Source organism: Sceloporus undulatus, chromosome 2, assembly GCF_019175285.1.
Source record: "Sceloporus undulatus isolate JIND9_A2432 ecotype Alabama chromosome 2, SceUnd_v1.1, whole genome shotgun sequence".
NCBI lineage: Eukaryota > Metazoa > Chordata > Lepidosauria > Squamata > Phrynosomatidae > Sceloporus > Sceloporus undulatus.
In genome coordinates this window covers 8,090,304-8,107,498 of record NC_056523.1, presented here as the reverse complement: position 1 = coordinate 8,107,498, position 17,195 = coordinate 8,090,304, and the positions used below count along the sequence as shown (strand labels likewise).

General features: G+C 43.2%; 1 protein-coding gene across 2 annotated transcripts; it reads right to left on the bottom strand.

Annotated features, from left to right (window-relative positions):
* Positions 1-2,003: 2,003 nt before the first annotated feature.
* On the bottom strand, positions 2,004-17,041 carry LOC121921831 (zinc finger protein 2 homolog). Of its 2 annotated transcripts, none has more exons than XM_042450434.1 (6): positions 16,945-17,041; positions 15,074-15,616; positions 14,549-14,675; positions 10,522-10,583; positions 9,429-9,555; positions 2,004-5,734 (listed from the first exon to the last, which is right to left on the bottom strand). In XM_042450434.1, the coding sequence occupies exons 2-6, from the start codon at positions 15,506-15,508 to the stop codon at positions 3,909-3,911; spliced, it is 2,577 nt and encodes an 858-aa protein (XP_042306368.1). In that variant the 5' UTR covers positions 15,509-15,616; positions 16,945-17,041; the 3' UTR covers positions 2,004-3,908. The 2 variants fall into 2 exon arrangements, with proteins under 2 accessions (XP_042306368.1, XP_042306369.1); XM_042450435.1 differs by having other exon boundaries at positions 16,969-17,000.
* Between the last annotated feature and the right edge of the window lie 154 nt (positions 17,042-17,195).

Below are 17,195 nucleotides of genomic sequence, written 5' to 3'. Positions count from 1 at the left end.
GAAAAGTATAGGTATGTCTCAGATAACAAAGGAAATATGTTCCTGGGCACTACTTTTTCAAAAAAGAAAACATGGCACTATAGGCAGAAATAATACAATAAGAATAATGAGACATTCCTGTGCCAGCCAAAAACAAAAACAGTTCAATGTGTTTTAGCAAACTTTTTATTCAAACCTAACAATAGTCAGATGTGAAAGGAAACAACCAGGTCTTGCATAAGTTAACAAAAACTGATGCACATAAACAAAAACATTTAGAATCTACTTCTAGAGATCATTTGAAAATTTCTTCCAAAATATCTCCAAGGACAATTTTTTTTATTCATCAGCCTCCACTTTCCTTGGGACTTCCATTTGGGTTGCCAAAGTAACTACTTTTCTCTTTTCTCCCTGTTTTGTGCTTCACTTATCCTCAAGAAGGGAAGCTGGAGGGAACTGCTGTACACCTTGCCTATTGCAGGGAGGCATGCACAACTACAATAGGATTGACTAGAGCAGCCATTCTTTCCCAGCCCAAGCCTTGTTGGATTGTTTACTACAGGCACATATAACAAACTGTCAATATAAATTATGGCGGGTTACAGACCGCCATTTTAGTACGTAATGAATACATACTAGGGTAAGGAAGGGGCGGTGCTTCTGCACCCCCCCAACCCTAGTACGCATTCTGTACGTACAATATGGCGGCGGCCGTTCCACACGGCCGCCCCCATATTTACGTATTGGACACTGTGCGTCCGCACATGTCGCAGCGTCTATGACGTCGTGAGTCCCCCCCCCCGGAGCCTTGCGACGTCATAGAGGCGCCGCTTAAAGAAGCTCCATTTTGGAGCTTTTTTGCTCCATAACAGAGCCGTGCGGTTTGGCTGCAGCGGCTCCCTTACGGAGCAAACAGCCGCGGCGGCAGATCGCTGCAAAGCGGTGGTTTATAACCCGCCCAAGTTTCTACCGCTGTCCTTCACCTATCCCTCTATGCTGATGCTGCTAAAAAAACCTGTCAGCTAGGTAAAGGACAAGAGGAGAGCAAAGCAGGCACAAAAAGACTTTTGGGCTACAGTCCACAAATGCTGATTCCAAAGAAAATTCATGCCACAAAATATCTTAGTTGTTTGTGAGTGTATCTTGTGAGTGTATTCTGTTTACTTTGGTTACCATGGATATGCCCTTAAGAGACATCACAATCTTGAGCTAGGGCAAGCTTTTCTTGACTGTGGTCAAGCCAGCACCAGCTTTTTGGACTGTGGTCAAGCCAGGACCAGCTTTACTGGACTGTGGTCAAGCCAGGACCAGCTTTATAGGCTTGCCATTTCATGGCTGCAGCCGTGACCTTCCCAGTTTTTTTACCTTTGAGAAGGTTTTTCCTGGCTTCTGCATTCTGTCACTCGTGACAGCTGGATGCCTGATCTATCTTCCCTTCCAAAGCAGCCTCCGTCCATTTGTGCTGCAGCGATGCTTCCAGTTCTTGCATGATCCCTATTGGCCAGGCAGGGAGGAGGAGGAGGGGGAGCTTTTCATTCAGCCCGGCAGAGACTCAGAACAGGCTTCCCTCACAAGGGAAGGAAGGAAGGGTTTTCCCAGGGCTTTGCAAAGATTTCTTCAGAGAGGGGTTGCCATTGTGTTGGAAAATCATTGCATTCTCTCTCCCCCTCCTCAGATAGATAGGATTTTCCTACATGCATCTCTACTGTCTTTTATCTTTATTTGCATGCCATTTGGTCCTGCTAAATTACAGGGGCAATAAATACCTCTGCTGATTTACAAGCTAGACCCTCACAGGCTTGGCTTTGATAGTTTTGATGCAAAGAGGCCACGCAAGAGGCCATGTTCAGTAAAGCCATGTGAAGTGCCCCAATGTGGTGTCGTGTGTTTTGGAATGGGGGGAGGGGGTTGGGCAGAAAGGGAAGTACATTTCTGCCATCTGTTTAGGAATAATGCCAAAATGTTCTCCATTTTGAGCATGCCTAAGAAACATGCATTTATATTAACATTTTTAAAAAAGCATCCAATTTTTTCGAGTGTCCTCCATTTTAAAAAAGCCCTACATTTGAAAATGTTGTCCTACATTTGTCCTGGTTTGGAGATCCTGACTTATGGCAACCCTAGCTTTATTGGACTGTGGTCAAGCCAGGACCAGACATGGGAGACGGAGACGACAAACCTCCCATCTACATATGGCTGCAGAACCATGCTAGCAACCACGAGGGAAGTGGAAGCAACCCTGATTTTTGGCTTGGCGTGATGACCTGCCTCATTTTTTTGATCTTGCTGGCTGCCATTCTTATGCGTGTCTGAATTATTAGGAATGTGCTGCCAGTAAGTAATTAATATACAAAGAGGGAGAGGGAGAGGGAGGGAGGCTAGCTCCACCAGGGCTGCCTAGAAGAAGAGAAGCCCTCCCTTCATCCACCATCTGTCAGGGCTGCTTTTATTGTCTTCTTGCATGACAAAATGGGGTTGGACCAGATGGCACTCAGGGTCTCTCTCAAGTTTATGATTTAAACCAGATTTCAATTGCAGTTTCACTTAATGAATAAAAAAGAACTACCTTCAAAGGTATTGTCGTGAACACTAATTAGAAAATGTCTAATTATGTACTATCAAGATGCTATCCATAGTTTATGGATATGGATGCCACCTGATCTGTTCTAGTTGGCAGGTGGTATCTAGGAAGGACACTCTTTCTGTCACAAAATCCCTCAAGGCCTTGTCTCTCTTTGACTTGAGAACAATTAAGTGTTCTTAACTTCTTAAGGATCTAAGGTCTTAGTGGGCACACATTAAACTGTAATCAGCAGTGTGATACTAGCGCTGAAACTACCAATGTGATTCTAGGCAGAGGTAGAATACCTTGATCAGGGGAAAGAAACACCCTCTTCCACTTTGGTGAGGCCTCGACAGAAGCACTGCCTTAAGTTTTGGCCATCACCATTTAAGAAGGGCAATGACATGCTGGAATGTATCCAGAGGAGGGCAGCCATGACAGTAAAAGGTTTGGAGACTAAGCCTTATGAGAAACAGTTGAAGGAATTTCATATGTTACCTATGTTTTGTCTGGAGAAGATGACATGATAATTTTATGAGAACATATGAAGGACTGTGTTATGGAAAATGAAGTGACCTCGACTTCTGCTGCTCCAGAGAACAACCAGAATCAAGAATTCAAATTACAAGAAAGATTCCAGTGAAACATCAGAAAGAACTTGATAGTAAGAGCTATTTAGCAGCAGTTTGTGGTGGCTAGATATAAACCAATCAGTCCTGTTCTGCAGGGGATGTCAACAAAGCTCTAGGTTGATGTGAGTGAACAAAATATAATAGGGAAAAAAGTAAAAGGAAAAAAGAAAGGAAAGAAGCAGGGAGGTGGGTGGGAAGAGAGGCCAGCACCTGTCCTAGATGAAGGGACATAATGGTACCACTCTGTTCTACTTTGGTCGGGGCTCACCTGGAATACTATGTTCATTTCTGGGTATTGGAATTTAAGAATGGCATTGACAAGCTGGAATGTTTCTAGAAGGTGAAAGGTAAAAGGTCTGGAAAACAAGCCCTATGAGGAACAACGGAAGGAACAGGGTATATGTAAACTTGAGAAGTAAAGACTGATAGGTGATATGAGAATCATCTTTGAACATCTGAAGGATGGTCATGTGGAAGACGGAGTGCACTTATTTCTTGCTGCTCCAGAGAATAGGACCTGTACCAAAACATTCAAATCAGAAGAAAGGAGAATCCAGGAAAACTTTAGGAAGAATTTGATGGTAAGCGCTACCTGCAAATAAAACAGCTACCAATAAAATGTCACATTCCTGGCATTTGAATGGTCCCTTTCTTCCGTGCATTCTCTCATGTATCACTGGAGTTGCACTCATAGCAAAAGATTTCCCATACTCTGGGCATTTGAATGATTTCTCTCATGTGTCAATTCTGTGGTGTGTCAAAAGTTCTGACTTAGAAGCAAAACAGTTCTCGCATTCCTGGCATTCATACAGGGTCTCTCCCATATGAATTCGCTGGTGCCTCACAAGGTATGATTCCTGAGCAAAACATTTTCTGCACTCCTGGCATTGGTAAGGTTTCTCACCTGTGTGGGCTCTTTGATGAATTACAAGGCATGCCTTTCGAGTAAAACATTTTCCACACTCTTGGCATTTGTATGGTTTCTCTCCTGTATGGATTCGCTGGTGCTTCACAAGGTCTGATTTCTGAGCAAAACATTTTTCGCATTCCTGACATTTGTAGGGTTTCTCACCTGTATGGATTCTGTGGTGACTCACTAGGTGTCCCTTCCGACGAAAACATTTCCCACACTGCTGGCATTTGTATGGGGTATCTCCTGTGTGAATTTTCAGGTGGCTCACTAGATCTCCCTTCCGGGCAAAACATTTCCCACACACCTGGCATTTGTAGGGTTTCTCACCTGAGTGGACTATCTGGTGGCTCACTAAATGTCCCCTCTGAGCAAAACATTTCTCACAATCCTGGCATTTGTAGGGTTTCTCGCCTGTGTGGACTCTCTGGTGGGCCACAAGTATGGTGCTTGTAGAAAAACATTTCCCACATTCCTGGCATTTGTATGGTTTTTCTGCTGCATGGATTGTATGGTGCCTGAAAAGGTGTGAAGTCTGAGCAAAACATTTCCCACATTCTTGACATCTGTAGGGTTTTTCTCCTGTGTGAACACGCTGATGTATTCCAAGATTAAACTTGTAAGCAAAACATTTCCCACATTCCTGGCATTTGTATGGTTTTTCTCGGTTGTGCATTCTCTGGTGCTTTTCAAGGTCTGCCTGTTGAGGAAAACATTGTTCACACATCTCACATTTGTATGGCTTATTTTCTGTGTGGCTGCTCTGATGTACCTCAAGTTGTGAACTGTCATAAAAGCACTTCCCACATTCCTGACATCTGTATAGTTTCTGTTCTGTATGGATTTCCTGGTGATTCACCAGGCCTCCCCTTTGAATAAAATATCTTCCATTCTCCTGGTATTGGTACATTTTCTCTACCATATGGATTCTGTGATGACAGAGAGAGTGTGAATTCTGAGCAAAACATTTTCCACATTCTTGGTATTTGTATAGTTTTTCTTCTGTGTGGACTTGCTGGTGCTTCACAAGGTCTGCATTTTGAGAAAAAAGTTTCCCACACTCTTCACATTTGTATGGCTTCTCTTCTCTATGTACCCACTGATGAATCACAAGGCATGCCTTTTGAGCAAAACTTTTACCACACTCCTGGCATTTGTAGAGTTTCTCTCCTGTGTGGCCATTCTCATGATGTACAAGGACCTCCTTTTGAGAATAACATTTTCTAGATCCCAGGCATTTCAATAGCTTCTCTCCTGGGTGGACTTTCCAGTGGCTCACAAGGTTTGTGTGTACTTTCAGATGTGTCATAAGTAGTGAATTATAAGCAAAGCATTTTCCACACTCTTGGCATCTGTGTGGTTTCTTTACTGTGTGGACTTCTTGGTGGTTTATATTGTACAATTTATCATCAAAACTGTTCGCAGAAATCTCATATTGATACAGTTTTTCCCCACCATGGAGCATCTTGTGAGACACCTGTATTGTATGTTGAGGAATACATTTCTCAGATACATTGCACTGGAAGGGCTTCTCTCTGATATAACTTTCTTCTTCTGAATATCGGGGTTGTTGGTAGCTGGTAAGTTCCAGGTTTTGCCTGGAACACTTCCTGTACCTAGGACATGCATATGCTTTCCTCCAAATTTCTGCTGTGAAAAGAAAAATGGGGGGTGGGGGGAGGTAATTTTGAATATTGTGTAAAAAAGAATTTAAGTGTATGGAAAAGAGACTATATCTAAACAATCCTAAAGACAAATGAATCTTCAAAAGAAAAGAAGAAATACTATGCCCCCTCTTAAAGCTGATTTCTAGACTATCTGAAAGCTATCTCCCCTTAAGTGCCTGTCTGAGACTAACAAACTTCAAGGGAAGTTTCATAGTGCCACTAGGGTCTCCCTCCCTACTTCTGTGTGGGTAGGACTGGTATCCCTTGAGACCTTCTATCTTAGCTGCCACCACCCAATGATTAAAATCTCCGTTGTACAGCAATGCAATAGAACATTGATGGGGTTCCACTCGAATTATCTACCTCTGACTCTGTAGAGACTTACTCCCCCAAAACCTCTGTATGGAAACTGTGACCAAGCAAAAGGCAAGCGAAAGGACTATAGAAAAGAATAAGTACTTTTGAAGGAAGGCTTCATGAAAGGGCACCTTCCCCTTCAGGTACACTTAGAAGGTATCTGAGGAAATAGACTGAAATCTACAATTTCTTTCTTTCAATTTCTTTTTTTCAGTTAGTCTCAAAGGTGCTACAAGATCTCTGTATGTACTGATTCTACAGACTAACACGGCTGTATCTTTGAATTCTACCACTTAGAAGGTGGCTCAGTCTAGCAAGATGCTCTCCATACTACCAGTCTCCCAGGCTCAGCTGGTGAGGACAGGAGAGAGAGCCTTCAGGGTGGCTGCTATTAGGCTTTGGTGCTCCATTCCAAGGGAGGTTCAATCTGTTTCCTTTCTACTTTCTTTTTTCCAGCAGGCAAAGACCTTCCTGTTTAAACATGTCTTCAGCCTTATCTGACCACGTTAGAGAGAAATTATTAGGGATATTAGAATCATAGAACCATAGAGTTGGAAGAGGCCACCAAGGCCATCCAGTCCAACCCCTTGCCAAGCAGGAACAGCAATCAAAGCACCCCTGATAGATGGCCATCCAGCCTCTGCTTAGAGGCGTCCAAAGGAGGAGACTCCACCACTCTCCAAGGGAGTGTCTTCCACTGTCGAACAGCTCTTACTGTGAGGAAATTCTTCCTAATATTGAGGAGCAATCTTTTTTCCTATAGTTTGAATCCATTGCTCCCAGTCCTATTCTATGGAGCAGCAGAAGACAAGCTTGTTCCATCCCCAATATGACATCCCTTCAAATATTTAAACAGGGCTATCATATCACCTCTTAACTGTCTCTTCTCTAGGCTAAACATCCACAGCTCCCTAACTCTCCTCATAAGGCAGGGTTTCCAGAACCTTCACCATTTTTGTCATCCTCCCCTGCACACGCTCCAGCTTGTCAACATCCTTCTTGAACTGAGGTGCCCAGAACTGGATGCAGTATTCCAGGTGAGGTCTGACCAAAGCAGAATACAGTGGTACTATCACTTCACTTGATTAGACACTATACTCCTGTTGATACAACCAAGAATCATGTTGGCTTTCTTGGCTGCTGCATCACACTGCTGACTCGTGTTCAACTTGTGGTCTAATAAGACTCCTAGATCCCTTTCACATGTGGTTTACGGAAGCCAGGTCTCCCCTAGCCTATATCTGTGCATTTCATTTAGCCTAGCTCTCTAATATGTCAAGGTCATTTTGAATTTTAATCCTGTCCTCTGGGGGAAATTAGCAACCCCTCCCAGTTTAGTATCATTTACAAATTTAATCAGCATTCTCTCTGTCCATTTAGGTAGAAAAAATGAAATGCACAGATATAGGATGGGGGATACCTGACTTAACAAGACCACATGTGAAAGGGTATATGAAAGAACTGTTGTGGGACCGAGAGGAAGCCGGACTAGGGATGGACAGTCAGCCCAGTTGCTGCTCCAACAGGGACAAAAAGATACAGCCCCAGAACCACAGGTGGTCACTGCCAGACACTCGGCATTTCTCATGCAACCAGCTCTGCCATAGATGGTAGCTGCGGCCCCTGAAGCATGAGTAAATCCCTGGCTGCAGGCTGTGGAACCCTTGGTGCAAAGTTTCTGTCACCTGGGGGTCAAATTTGAAACTTGATTGACTGAGCACTGTAAATCAGAATTGCTGATTCTGACACAGGTATTGATTCCTGGCTGACTGGGCAATAATTATTTGCATTATCTTTTTTCCCTTTTTGAAGATAGGGACAACATTTGCCCTCCTCCAATCTGTGGGGATTTCTTCTCCAAGAATTCTAAAAATTATCATCAGTGGTTCTGAAATTACTTCTGCTAGTTCTTTTAAAATCCTTGGATGTAGTTCATCTGGCCCTGGAGACTTGAATTCAGTAGCAAGGTATTCCTGTACTACATCTCTACCTATTCTTTGCTGCATTTCTCTCACTACACCACTTGATACTCGCTCCTCAGGTTGTGCACTGTTTTCCTTTTTAGAAGTAGCATGTTTCTTGGATAGAGTGGAGCACACTGCCCTAGGTAAGGAACTCATAGGAACAAATCTCTGAGAAAGAGGCCAGGTTCCAAACACAGGAGGTAGACATCTGAAGGAATGTGACACAAAGAAGTAGAACAACCAGGGATCATTCTGTGAGTTTGGCATTACAGAACTGATTCAAAGCTCTCTCCCTTATGAGTAATGACAAGAAACAACAAGAAGAATAAGTGTCAATCTAAAGAGAACTTGCAGAGGATCTTGGATGTTTCAGCACATGGAAAGACTTCTACCAATACTCAGAGGAGATGTGTGGTGCTGGTAGGGGACTCCCTTCTGAGGTGAACAGAAGCAGTGGTTTGCGAGCCAGGCAGGATATTTAAAGAGGTGTGCTATCTCCCTATGGCAAAAATCCATGATGTAATGGAGAGCTAATAAAACTCATCAAACCCACTGACTATTACCTTTTCCTTTTGGTCCACATGGGAACAAATGTCATTGCAAAGCATAGCCTTCAGAATATCATAAAGGATTATGAGTCTCTGGGTAGGAAGCTGAACAGCCTGATGCACAGATTGTCATTTCATCTCTCCTCCCACTTGAAGAACAGGAAAGGGAAGAAGGACATTGGAGGTGACCAACTGGATATGCAGCTGTTATAGAGACAACTAGGTGAATAATACAAGAACCCATCAGCAGGCGTGTCTCTACTTGTCTTGCCATCTTTTCTATTCCCCTTGGTTAGTCTTGCAAATGTGATTCCCTTTTTATTTCTTCCTATATCTGTGTTAGTGCTCTAATCCTGCCTGTGTTTTCACTTGTGATGTCTTATCATAGGTGAGCGGGTTATACAAGGAGGTCCACCTCCCTGATGCAGAGATACTCTTCTACTGTCACACTTACTACAGCTGCTGCTGTCCACTATGTATTGGCACAATGAATTGGCTTCCTCAGCGAAAGAGCTGCCTGTCTTCGAGACCCTACTAGCAGCACTGCTACCATCAGCATAACCTCTTGCCTCACAGAAGAATGTAATCCCCCCCCCACACACACACATTTTAGAACATAAATGATCATCAACAAGGGAATGAGGAAGCCTTACCAGAACAGCCTGTAATCCCATAACTCTCCTCTATCCTTTTTCCATTTAGACTGAATCATGACCCCTCCCTTCAATTATTGTACCTTTTAATGCTGTTATTATAAATGCATTTTAAAACAGAAGACATAATCCTCCAGGGAAAGAGAGAGCCTTACCAAGAGAGGCCACAATCCCTCGGATCTCCCCTGTGATCTCCCTGTGCAGGGCTCTCTGGTCAGGATCCAGCAGGGCCCACTCCTCCGGGGAGAAAGACACAGCCAGCTCCTCAAAGGTCACCAGGCCCTGGAGACAGAAGAAAAGGTTCTTGTTATTATTAATCTTTATTTATAAAGTGCTGTAAATTTACACAAGATAAATGTCGGCTGTGGCAATTAGGATAAAGTGGACTCACAAGCTGATAAGGCTCCAAAGGCAGCCAGAGGAAATTGATGCTCCCACAAACACCAGTATGATGACATAGGGGCATCAGCCCATGACATATTCTACAGCAGCAATAGAAGGAGACTGGCTTTTAAAAACATCACATCACAATAGATTAAGAAATTGCCAAAGGTTTTCCACTGCAATATTTGAACCAGGGGTAGGGAGTGGGCAGGCAAAACTGTTGCACTTCAGCAAGCAAGAAGGCATATTAGGTCACTTCCAACTGACATGTTGGCCAAATTACAGCTGACATTTTTGTTTGTTTCTTTGTTTCTTCTATCAGTTTGTGGGAAAGATTGTGGAGTTTTGTGGCATACCCTTCAACTGTCCCGGTATGGAGGGACAATGTCAATTAATCTTCTTTTGTTTCACTTTTTCACTGACTTCAAAATGACACAGTTTCTTTCTCCTCCTCTGACTTCCTCCCTTTGTTCTCAGCCTACATCAGTTGCTGCAAATTGAGCTCAAAGTGCAAACAGAGTCTGCACTCCATTAACTCAGGGGTGAGGTGTTAGTGGTTTAAGTGTTGACTCTCCACCCAGCCACAGAAATCCACTGGGTGACCTTTGGATAAGTCACACTCATCTATGAAATGTGAAACTTCAAGGCCAGTATGGATAAAACCTGTCATTCTGGGTTTCTCTCACATTCATGTTTTTCAAATCTCAGCTTCTTTCCATTGGGAAGATGAAGAAATTGGCAAATTTTTAAAAACCCAAAGGAAAAGGAATCAAAATTCTCTCCCAGTACGGGGAGTGGTGTGAACTGATGAAAGAGGAACCGAGACTGTTCAAGTCTTCTTGTTCCAGGAATATTTCTCCTTACCTGATCTGGTTCTGGTCCATCACAAAAAGGAGAAAGGGATAACTGAGTCATCATTCCAGCCTCTGTGGGAGAGAACAAAGTCAGGAGAAGCCAGTGTCAAAGATTACAGCTACAGCTGTGAACTCACTAGGAAGTACAGGCATAGCTCAGTCAACAAAGCCTCAGACAAAGAAGCTCCTTTTTAACAACGTCATTTTATGCTTGCCCTTCCCCTGTTTCCTCTTCATCTTCTGTACAGCTTAAAATATTTTAGCAACATATTCATTGGAACGAAGGTGAAAGAGGACTGGGAAACAATTGCTGGTGTTTGGTTGCAGCAATTTGTCTGAAGTAATGGAATAAAATGCAATACAACTTGCAAGAAGAACCCCACGAATATATTCACCCTTACAATCTCATTTACATCTTTGGAAGAATTGATTAATATAAAATGTATTCTCTCTCTATTTTGGATGAATTATTTCTGGGCTTATTCTTCAGAGGTTCATATAACTCTAAATCTCTGTATGTGTATACTGTGCCAATTATTCCTTTTCCTTTCTTTAAGTTTAATTTTCTAACATTATTAAAAATGAATAACATATGGTGATCCTAGGGGAAACCTATGTCATTTTCTTGGTAAGATTTGTTCAGGGGAGGTTTGCCTTTGCTTTCTTTTGAGATTGAAAAAGAGTGGGATGTGCCTAAGGTCAGTGGGCATCCATGGCATCAGGGATTTAGATCTTGGTCTCCCAGAATCTTCAGTCCAACACTTAAAAACACTATCCTAGGCTGCCTATACATGTTCAGTACCCATGTTCAAACTATGACACATAAAGTAAAGAAAAAGGATAGGATATCATCCAGGTTCAGACTATGACACAGACAGGAAAACAGAATGGCAGGGGGACGTGCCAGTGCTTGAAACAGACAGTGACACCCCCCAGCATCCTCAGCACAAAGACAAGGACTCAACAGTAACTACTGCAACTGAGAAAGAGATGGGCTGTAACACTTTGAGTATTTAAATAGGAAATGCTCATTAATCAGGCAATAGCAGCGAGAGGCTGCCAGTCCACAAATATTCCAGCAACCACCTCAAGAGGCTGCTCACAACCAACCACTTTAGAGACAGCAACACTTTCATCTCTAAATTCCTGTTTCAACTTTCTGAAGAACCTTTTCTGATGGCCCTGCATCATACACTGAGCATGCTACTCAACACATCTTTGGATTTACGTCTTGGATTTACTGCCATATCCTATTGACCTGGACTTCTTAGACCCTGGGAACTATATAATAATAATAGTAGTATTTATTTATATTCTGCTTTTCCTCAACAGAATCAAAGCAGAATATAGTAATATAAAATTGAAACATCATACAATTAAAAATTACAATTTAAAAAACCTCAAAACCCCAACCCTCCCCCCAGCTTAGCCTGGCTGCTAAGCCCCTGTGCTGCTACTGTCTTGTCTGCCTGACAGACTTTGCACTTGACCAGCCTACAAGAAAGGGCAGAGAAAGTGTGTTTCCCAAGTTCACTCCGTGGTTTTCACAGCTGAGTGGGGATTCAAACCCTGGTCTCCAGAGTTGTATAGAATCATAGAATCACAGAGTTGGAAATAATCACAAGTGTCATCCCGTACTACCCCTTGCAATGTAGGAATACAATCAACGCATTTCTCAAAAATGGCCATCCAGACCTTGTTTAAAAACCTTCAAAGAAGAAGACTCCACCACATTTTGAGACCTTGTGTTCCACTGTTAAATAGCTCTTACTGTCAAGATATTCTTACGAAGGTTTAGATGGAATCTCTTTTCCTATAGCTTGATCCCATTATTCCATGTCCTGTTTTCCAGAGCAGCAGAAAACAAGCTTGCTCCATTCTCAATATGACATCCTTTCAAATATTTAAATATAGCTATCATGCCACTTCTTAACCCTTTCTTCTCCAAGCTAAACACATCCAGGCTCTAAGCCACTTCTCATAGGGCATGGTTTCCAGACCTCTCATCATTTTGGTTGCCCTCTTCTGAACATGTTCCATTTTGTCAATATCCTTCTTGAATTGTGGTGCCAAGAACTAAATATAGTATTCCAGATAAGGTCTGACCACAGTAGAATTGAGTGGTACTATTACTCCCATTGATATAGACACTACTACTGATGCAGCCTACAAACACATTGGCTTTTTCACCCTGCTAGTCACGTCTCTCCAAGATGAAGAGGAGCCATTGGTGAATACCTGTGAAGTTATAACAGAAGAAGCAAGGAGGAAACAACCTGTAAATATGTTACTGTTGGAAGATTTTTGCATTCTCTCTCCCTCTCCTTAGATAGAGGAAATCCCTGCATGCAAATACTTCTCTCTCTCTCTCTCTCTCATTCAAACTAACCATATGATTTAGGTCACTCCCCCTTTGGGAATGACATTCTCTCAATGACTTTCTCCTGAGCTGTTTGGTTTTCCATCTTCCTCCTCGCTCAATTTTCTTTTGAAAAATGGTGAGATAAATACAGTCATCCCTCCATATGTGCGCACTTGGAGTCCGTGGTCTCGCTGTTTGCAGGAGGGACGAGCTGCTATCTTTAAAATGGGAGCGTACGCCTGTGCACAACCCAATGTATGTATCACAGGAGCATGCCCCATTATTCTCTATGGGACCCACATATGGGCGAGTCGCCATTTACACAGGGGAGGGTCCGGAACAGATCCCCTGTGAGTTAGGAGGGACGACTGTATTTCTTTTTACCTGAACTATTCCCTGGCTAGAATAGGATATAGCTTCTATGTTTATATAGATTAAAGCTGTTAATAAACTTTTGTTTGAACTTCAAGCTACTTATGTCTCAGTTCTTAGGGAAGCATAGGCCCGAAACAGATGGGCCAAAAGGGGCGTGGTGGCGATGGCAATACTAGGATTCTGGACCACACAGCAACTGCACAATCCAGAACCCTAGTATGTAATGGCGCCACCATTTTGACGTAAGCATTCACACATCGCTGTGCGTCCATTACATCACGTGTGTGGCAATGGCGCGCTCACGACGTAACCCGGGCACCACTAAAAGAACCCGGAGGAACTGGGTTCTTTTTATTTCGGAGGGACATAATGCAGTCTGGCAGCTGCGGCCGTCACTCCAGAGTTAAAACAGGTGCTTGCAGCACTTTTCTGCTCTTCTGCTAATTTAAAGCCAGACTGTAACAGGCTTGGCTTTCACATTTTTTGATATTTCAATATTTTTGTTTCCTTACCAAAGGCTGAAGCCTTAGGAAACTTAAATTACCTCACAGTTACTGACTGGCTCTTAGATGAATGTGTGTGAAGCAAGGCTTGGAATTGCAGAAGGCTGCCACTCCCAGCACAGAGAATTCTGTGATGGGGAAGGAGTCTCTGCGAGTGAGAGGGGGATTTAAAAAAACAACAGTTGACAGTTGGAGGAGTCAGTGGGGGAGTGAATGTATACTTGTTGCCTGAATTGACTGAAGGCAAGGTCTGACCTAAGTCAGGTTGACTATCATTATATGGCTGGAGCTAAGTACTGGAAATTGTGAAAGTATTTACTATTTAATGGGATATAATAAACCACATTCAGTCTCTTGTTATGCACTAAACTCTTACTCACACTATCTTCTTTTACCCTGAACCAAGGGGTGATCATGTTTACCATAAAGAACACAAAGCTAACACACATATTAGTCCACAGTGAGGTAACCTGGTGGCCCAGTCACCCCAAATCCAAGGAGAGATTTTAAAGGGGGGGTATCATAGGATAAGCTGAGCATGGAAGGCATCCAAGGTTAGAAACTGCAACCTTTGAAAGGTGTACACCACAAATATTTGGGTGCCAAGCAATGAGCTTGAATGAGCCAGTGAGAAGATCAGTGAAGGGATCAAGTGATCCAGTGAGGAGACCTATTTAGTTGAGGGAAAGACAAAAAGATATCTTGTGTGTGGACAGTTGGCAGATGTATAACAACAACAAAAAGCAACAGCAACAACAAGACCCACAGGATTCTAGACAGAGAGTGTTCATCTTTACCTTGCAAGGGGGCCTCTTCATCACACTCCTGTTTGATCTCCCTCCATTGGAGACTCTGCCTTGTGTCCAATGGAGCCTTCTCTACCACAAGGAAGTCAGAGTGTATTTCTTCCAAGAGACAGTTGATCTGAAATAGCCATGAGGAAAGAAGACATGGAATTTGGAGTAACAGTACATACTGAAAAATAAACATTCCACGGAATGCATAACAAGAACATCTGAAATTGTGGAAAAGATTGCTTTGACTTATAATGGAAGTCTTCTCATGGATACATGGGCATGTGTATGTGTGGGACACACACTTATTAAAAATAAAATGAAAAGAGTCAGCAATGGTAAAACATGCCACACAGCACGGAACAGACAGAGGCCTGTGATTCTACTTTACAAAAAGGTGAATCTTCCCCACATTCCTCCTTACCCAAGCCAAATCTGAGGGAACCATATTTCAGCAGAATCTCTTTTAGAAGGCTTTGCCCCCTTCACTCTGAGGGCTCAAAACAGACAGCCCTCAAGCCATCTCACCTTTGGACAAGAAGGAAATGCTCTCACCAGTTGCTCTTTCTGCTCCTTCTCTGCCTCTGCTTGACTCAGGAGGAAACCTTCTGCCAGGGCCACTGCCTGAGAACAGGTCTCTGCCCCACAATCCCTGACCCACTTCTCCATCTCCAGGGGCAGGATAGCCAGAAACTGCTCCAGGATCACCAGGTCTAGGATCTCAGTTTTTGAGTGGTGCTCTGGCTTAAGCCACTGACAGCAGAGATGGTGGAGTTGGCTGCAAACCTCTCTTGGCCCCTTGCTTTCCTTGTAGGAAAACTGCCTGAAGCACTGCCGTTGTATGTCTGAGCTGGCAGGGTCCTCACCCAGGAACCGCTTCTGGACTGTCCTCTCCCAGAATTCCTGGCTGCCCCCTGCACTGAGGGCATCAGAACCGTCTGGCTCATCCATCGTTGCTTTCATCTGTTTGTTTGTTTTTTCACTTAATGAAGCCACCAATAGGATCAAAGTTTTTCCCTCTTCTTTCCATCTGAGGGCAAAGATGTCCCTAAGCTGCTCTGCTGCAACACCCTGTAAAACCAAGACATTGTTGAATTATTACTGAAATTATCAGGTATTTATAGATTAGTGTATATTGCTGTGTTAAGAAAACTGTATGAAATTCATGGGGCTTCCATAACTTGGCAGGCTGCTTGAAGGCACAAACACACACAGGCCTCCAATAGCAACCAAGTCCCTTCCCTGAAGTAAAGTCAGTTCACAAAGTTCTTTCACCTGGCAGCCAATATCAATAGAAGAAAAGCAAGTTAAAATCATATCCATTCCAAATGAGAACAGTGCAATATGCTATTTCACCTTTTACATTCAATATTATGTTTTCTGCTGTGTATCGTATATAAATATGTCATACCACATTTCTGCATTGCACTCTTATAGTGCCGCTATTCCACTTTGACTGCTCTGGCTGCCTCCTGTTGCATTCTGGGGTTTGTAGTTCAGAGAAGCCTAAGAGCTCTCTTGCTGAGAATTCTAAATGCCCCTCCTTAAACTGCAAATCCCAGAATGCAATGTGAGGGAGCCTGAGCAGTCAAAGTGGAATAGCACCATTTACTGCTCTTGGGGATACACCTATATTATTACATTATACATTGCATTGTTATTATATTTATTTCTTACTCGAATCTCCCAATGGATCGAGGCAAGGAACAACAATTAACAGAACAGCATATCAGCTAAAACACATTGTGTAAGATACACACCAATTTAAAAGGACATATATTCAATCCCATAAGGACAAGGTATAGACATATTAAAGCAACCTACATTTAAATTTCATCAGTTAAAACTCACAGTTTAAAAAGCACCTAGCTAAGCCTGCCAGAAAAGAATGGTCTTCAATGCTCTTTTAAATTGAAATCCTGGGCCATGCCGACAACTGTCAGGTAAGAATGCACAAAGACGCCATTGAAATCCACAAACACCTCGACAACTTCAACAAGAAAGAAGTAAACAAGGCTTGGGTACCAGTCCTCAAAAACAACAAAATCAAGACCCAGCAAATGCAAATGAAAACACCCAACATGAGGGGGATTCCCAGCAGACAAAGGTCACGAAATAAAGAGACCCCCTGAGGCCTTGCCATTCAACAAGAGAACAAAACACAGACTAGTAACACGCAAAGCACCTCCTCTCAACCCACAGTATTTATGCCCCACTCTCTTCCTTGACAGCATTCTCTGAAGATGTCATCCACGGCTCTTCTAGAACATGGCCTCTTAGCCCAAAAACCCCACAGAAACCTATAATATTGCCATTATTATTATTCCCTCTCTCTGTCCTTATGGTGCAGCATCAGTCCCAGCACCCACTCTCATCCCACTTTTTCAGCAATGCCCCACCTTTGCCCTCAGGCCTCAGCTCACTTCCAATGCTGCAAACTCCAGGTCTGAAACCTCTTAACTGCCCTGTTCTGGAGCACTGGAGGCCCTTCTTCTGGCCTCTCTAGGAACCTGCCTCTACTGCTCTGGAGGACTAAGTGCCCTCTTCCAGCCTCTCTAGGAACCCACCTCTCTCTCTCTCCCTTTAACCCTTCAACCACTCAGCCTCAGCCTCCTTTCTGGACCTTCCTTGGTTGGGGAAGCTGGAGGGC

Bases quoted from the DNA above. Each gene is read 5' to 3' on its own strand.
- LOC121921831 (XM_042450434.1), bottom strand. From the start codon at position 15,508: ATGAAAGCAACGATGGATGAGCCAGACGGTTCTGATGCCCTCAGTGCA. The intron at 14,676-15,073 runs GTGAGATGGCTT...TGGCTATTTCAG, and splicing joins CATTTCCTTCTTGTCCAAAG to ATCAACTGTCTCTTGGAAGA. The intron at 9,556-10,521 runs GTAAGGAGAAAT...TTCTGTCTCCAG, and splicing joins ATGGACCAGAACCAGATCAG to GGCCTGGTGACCTTTGAGGA.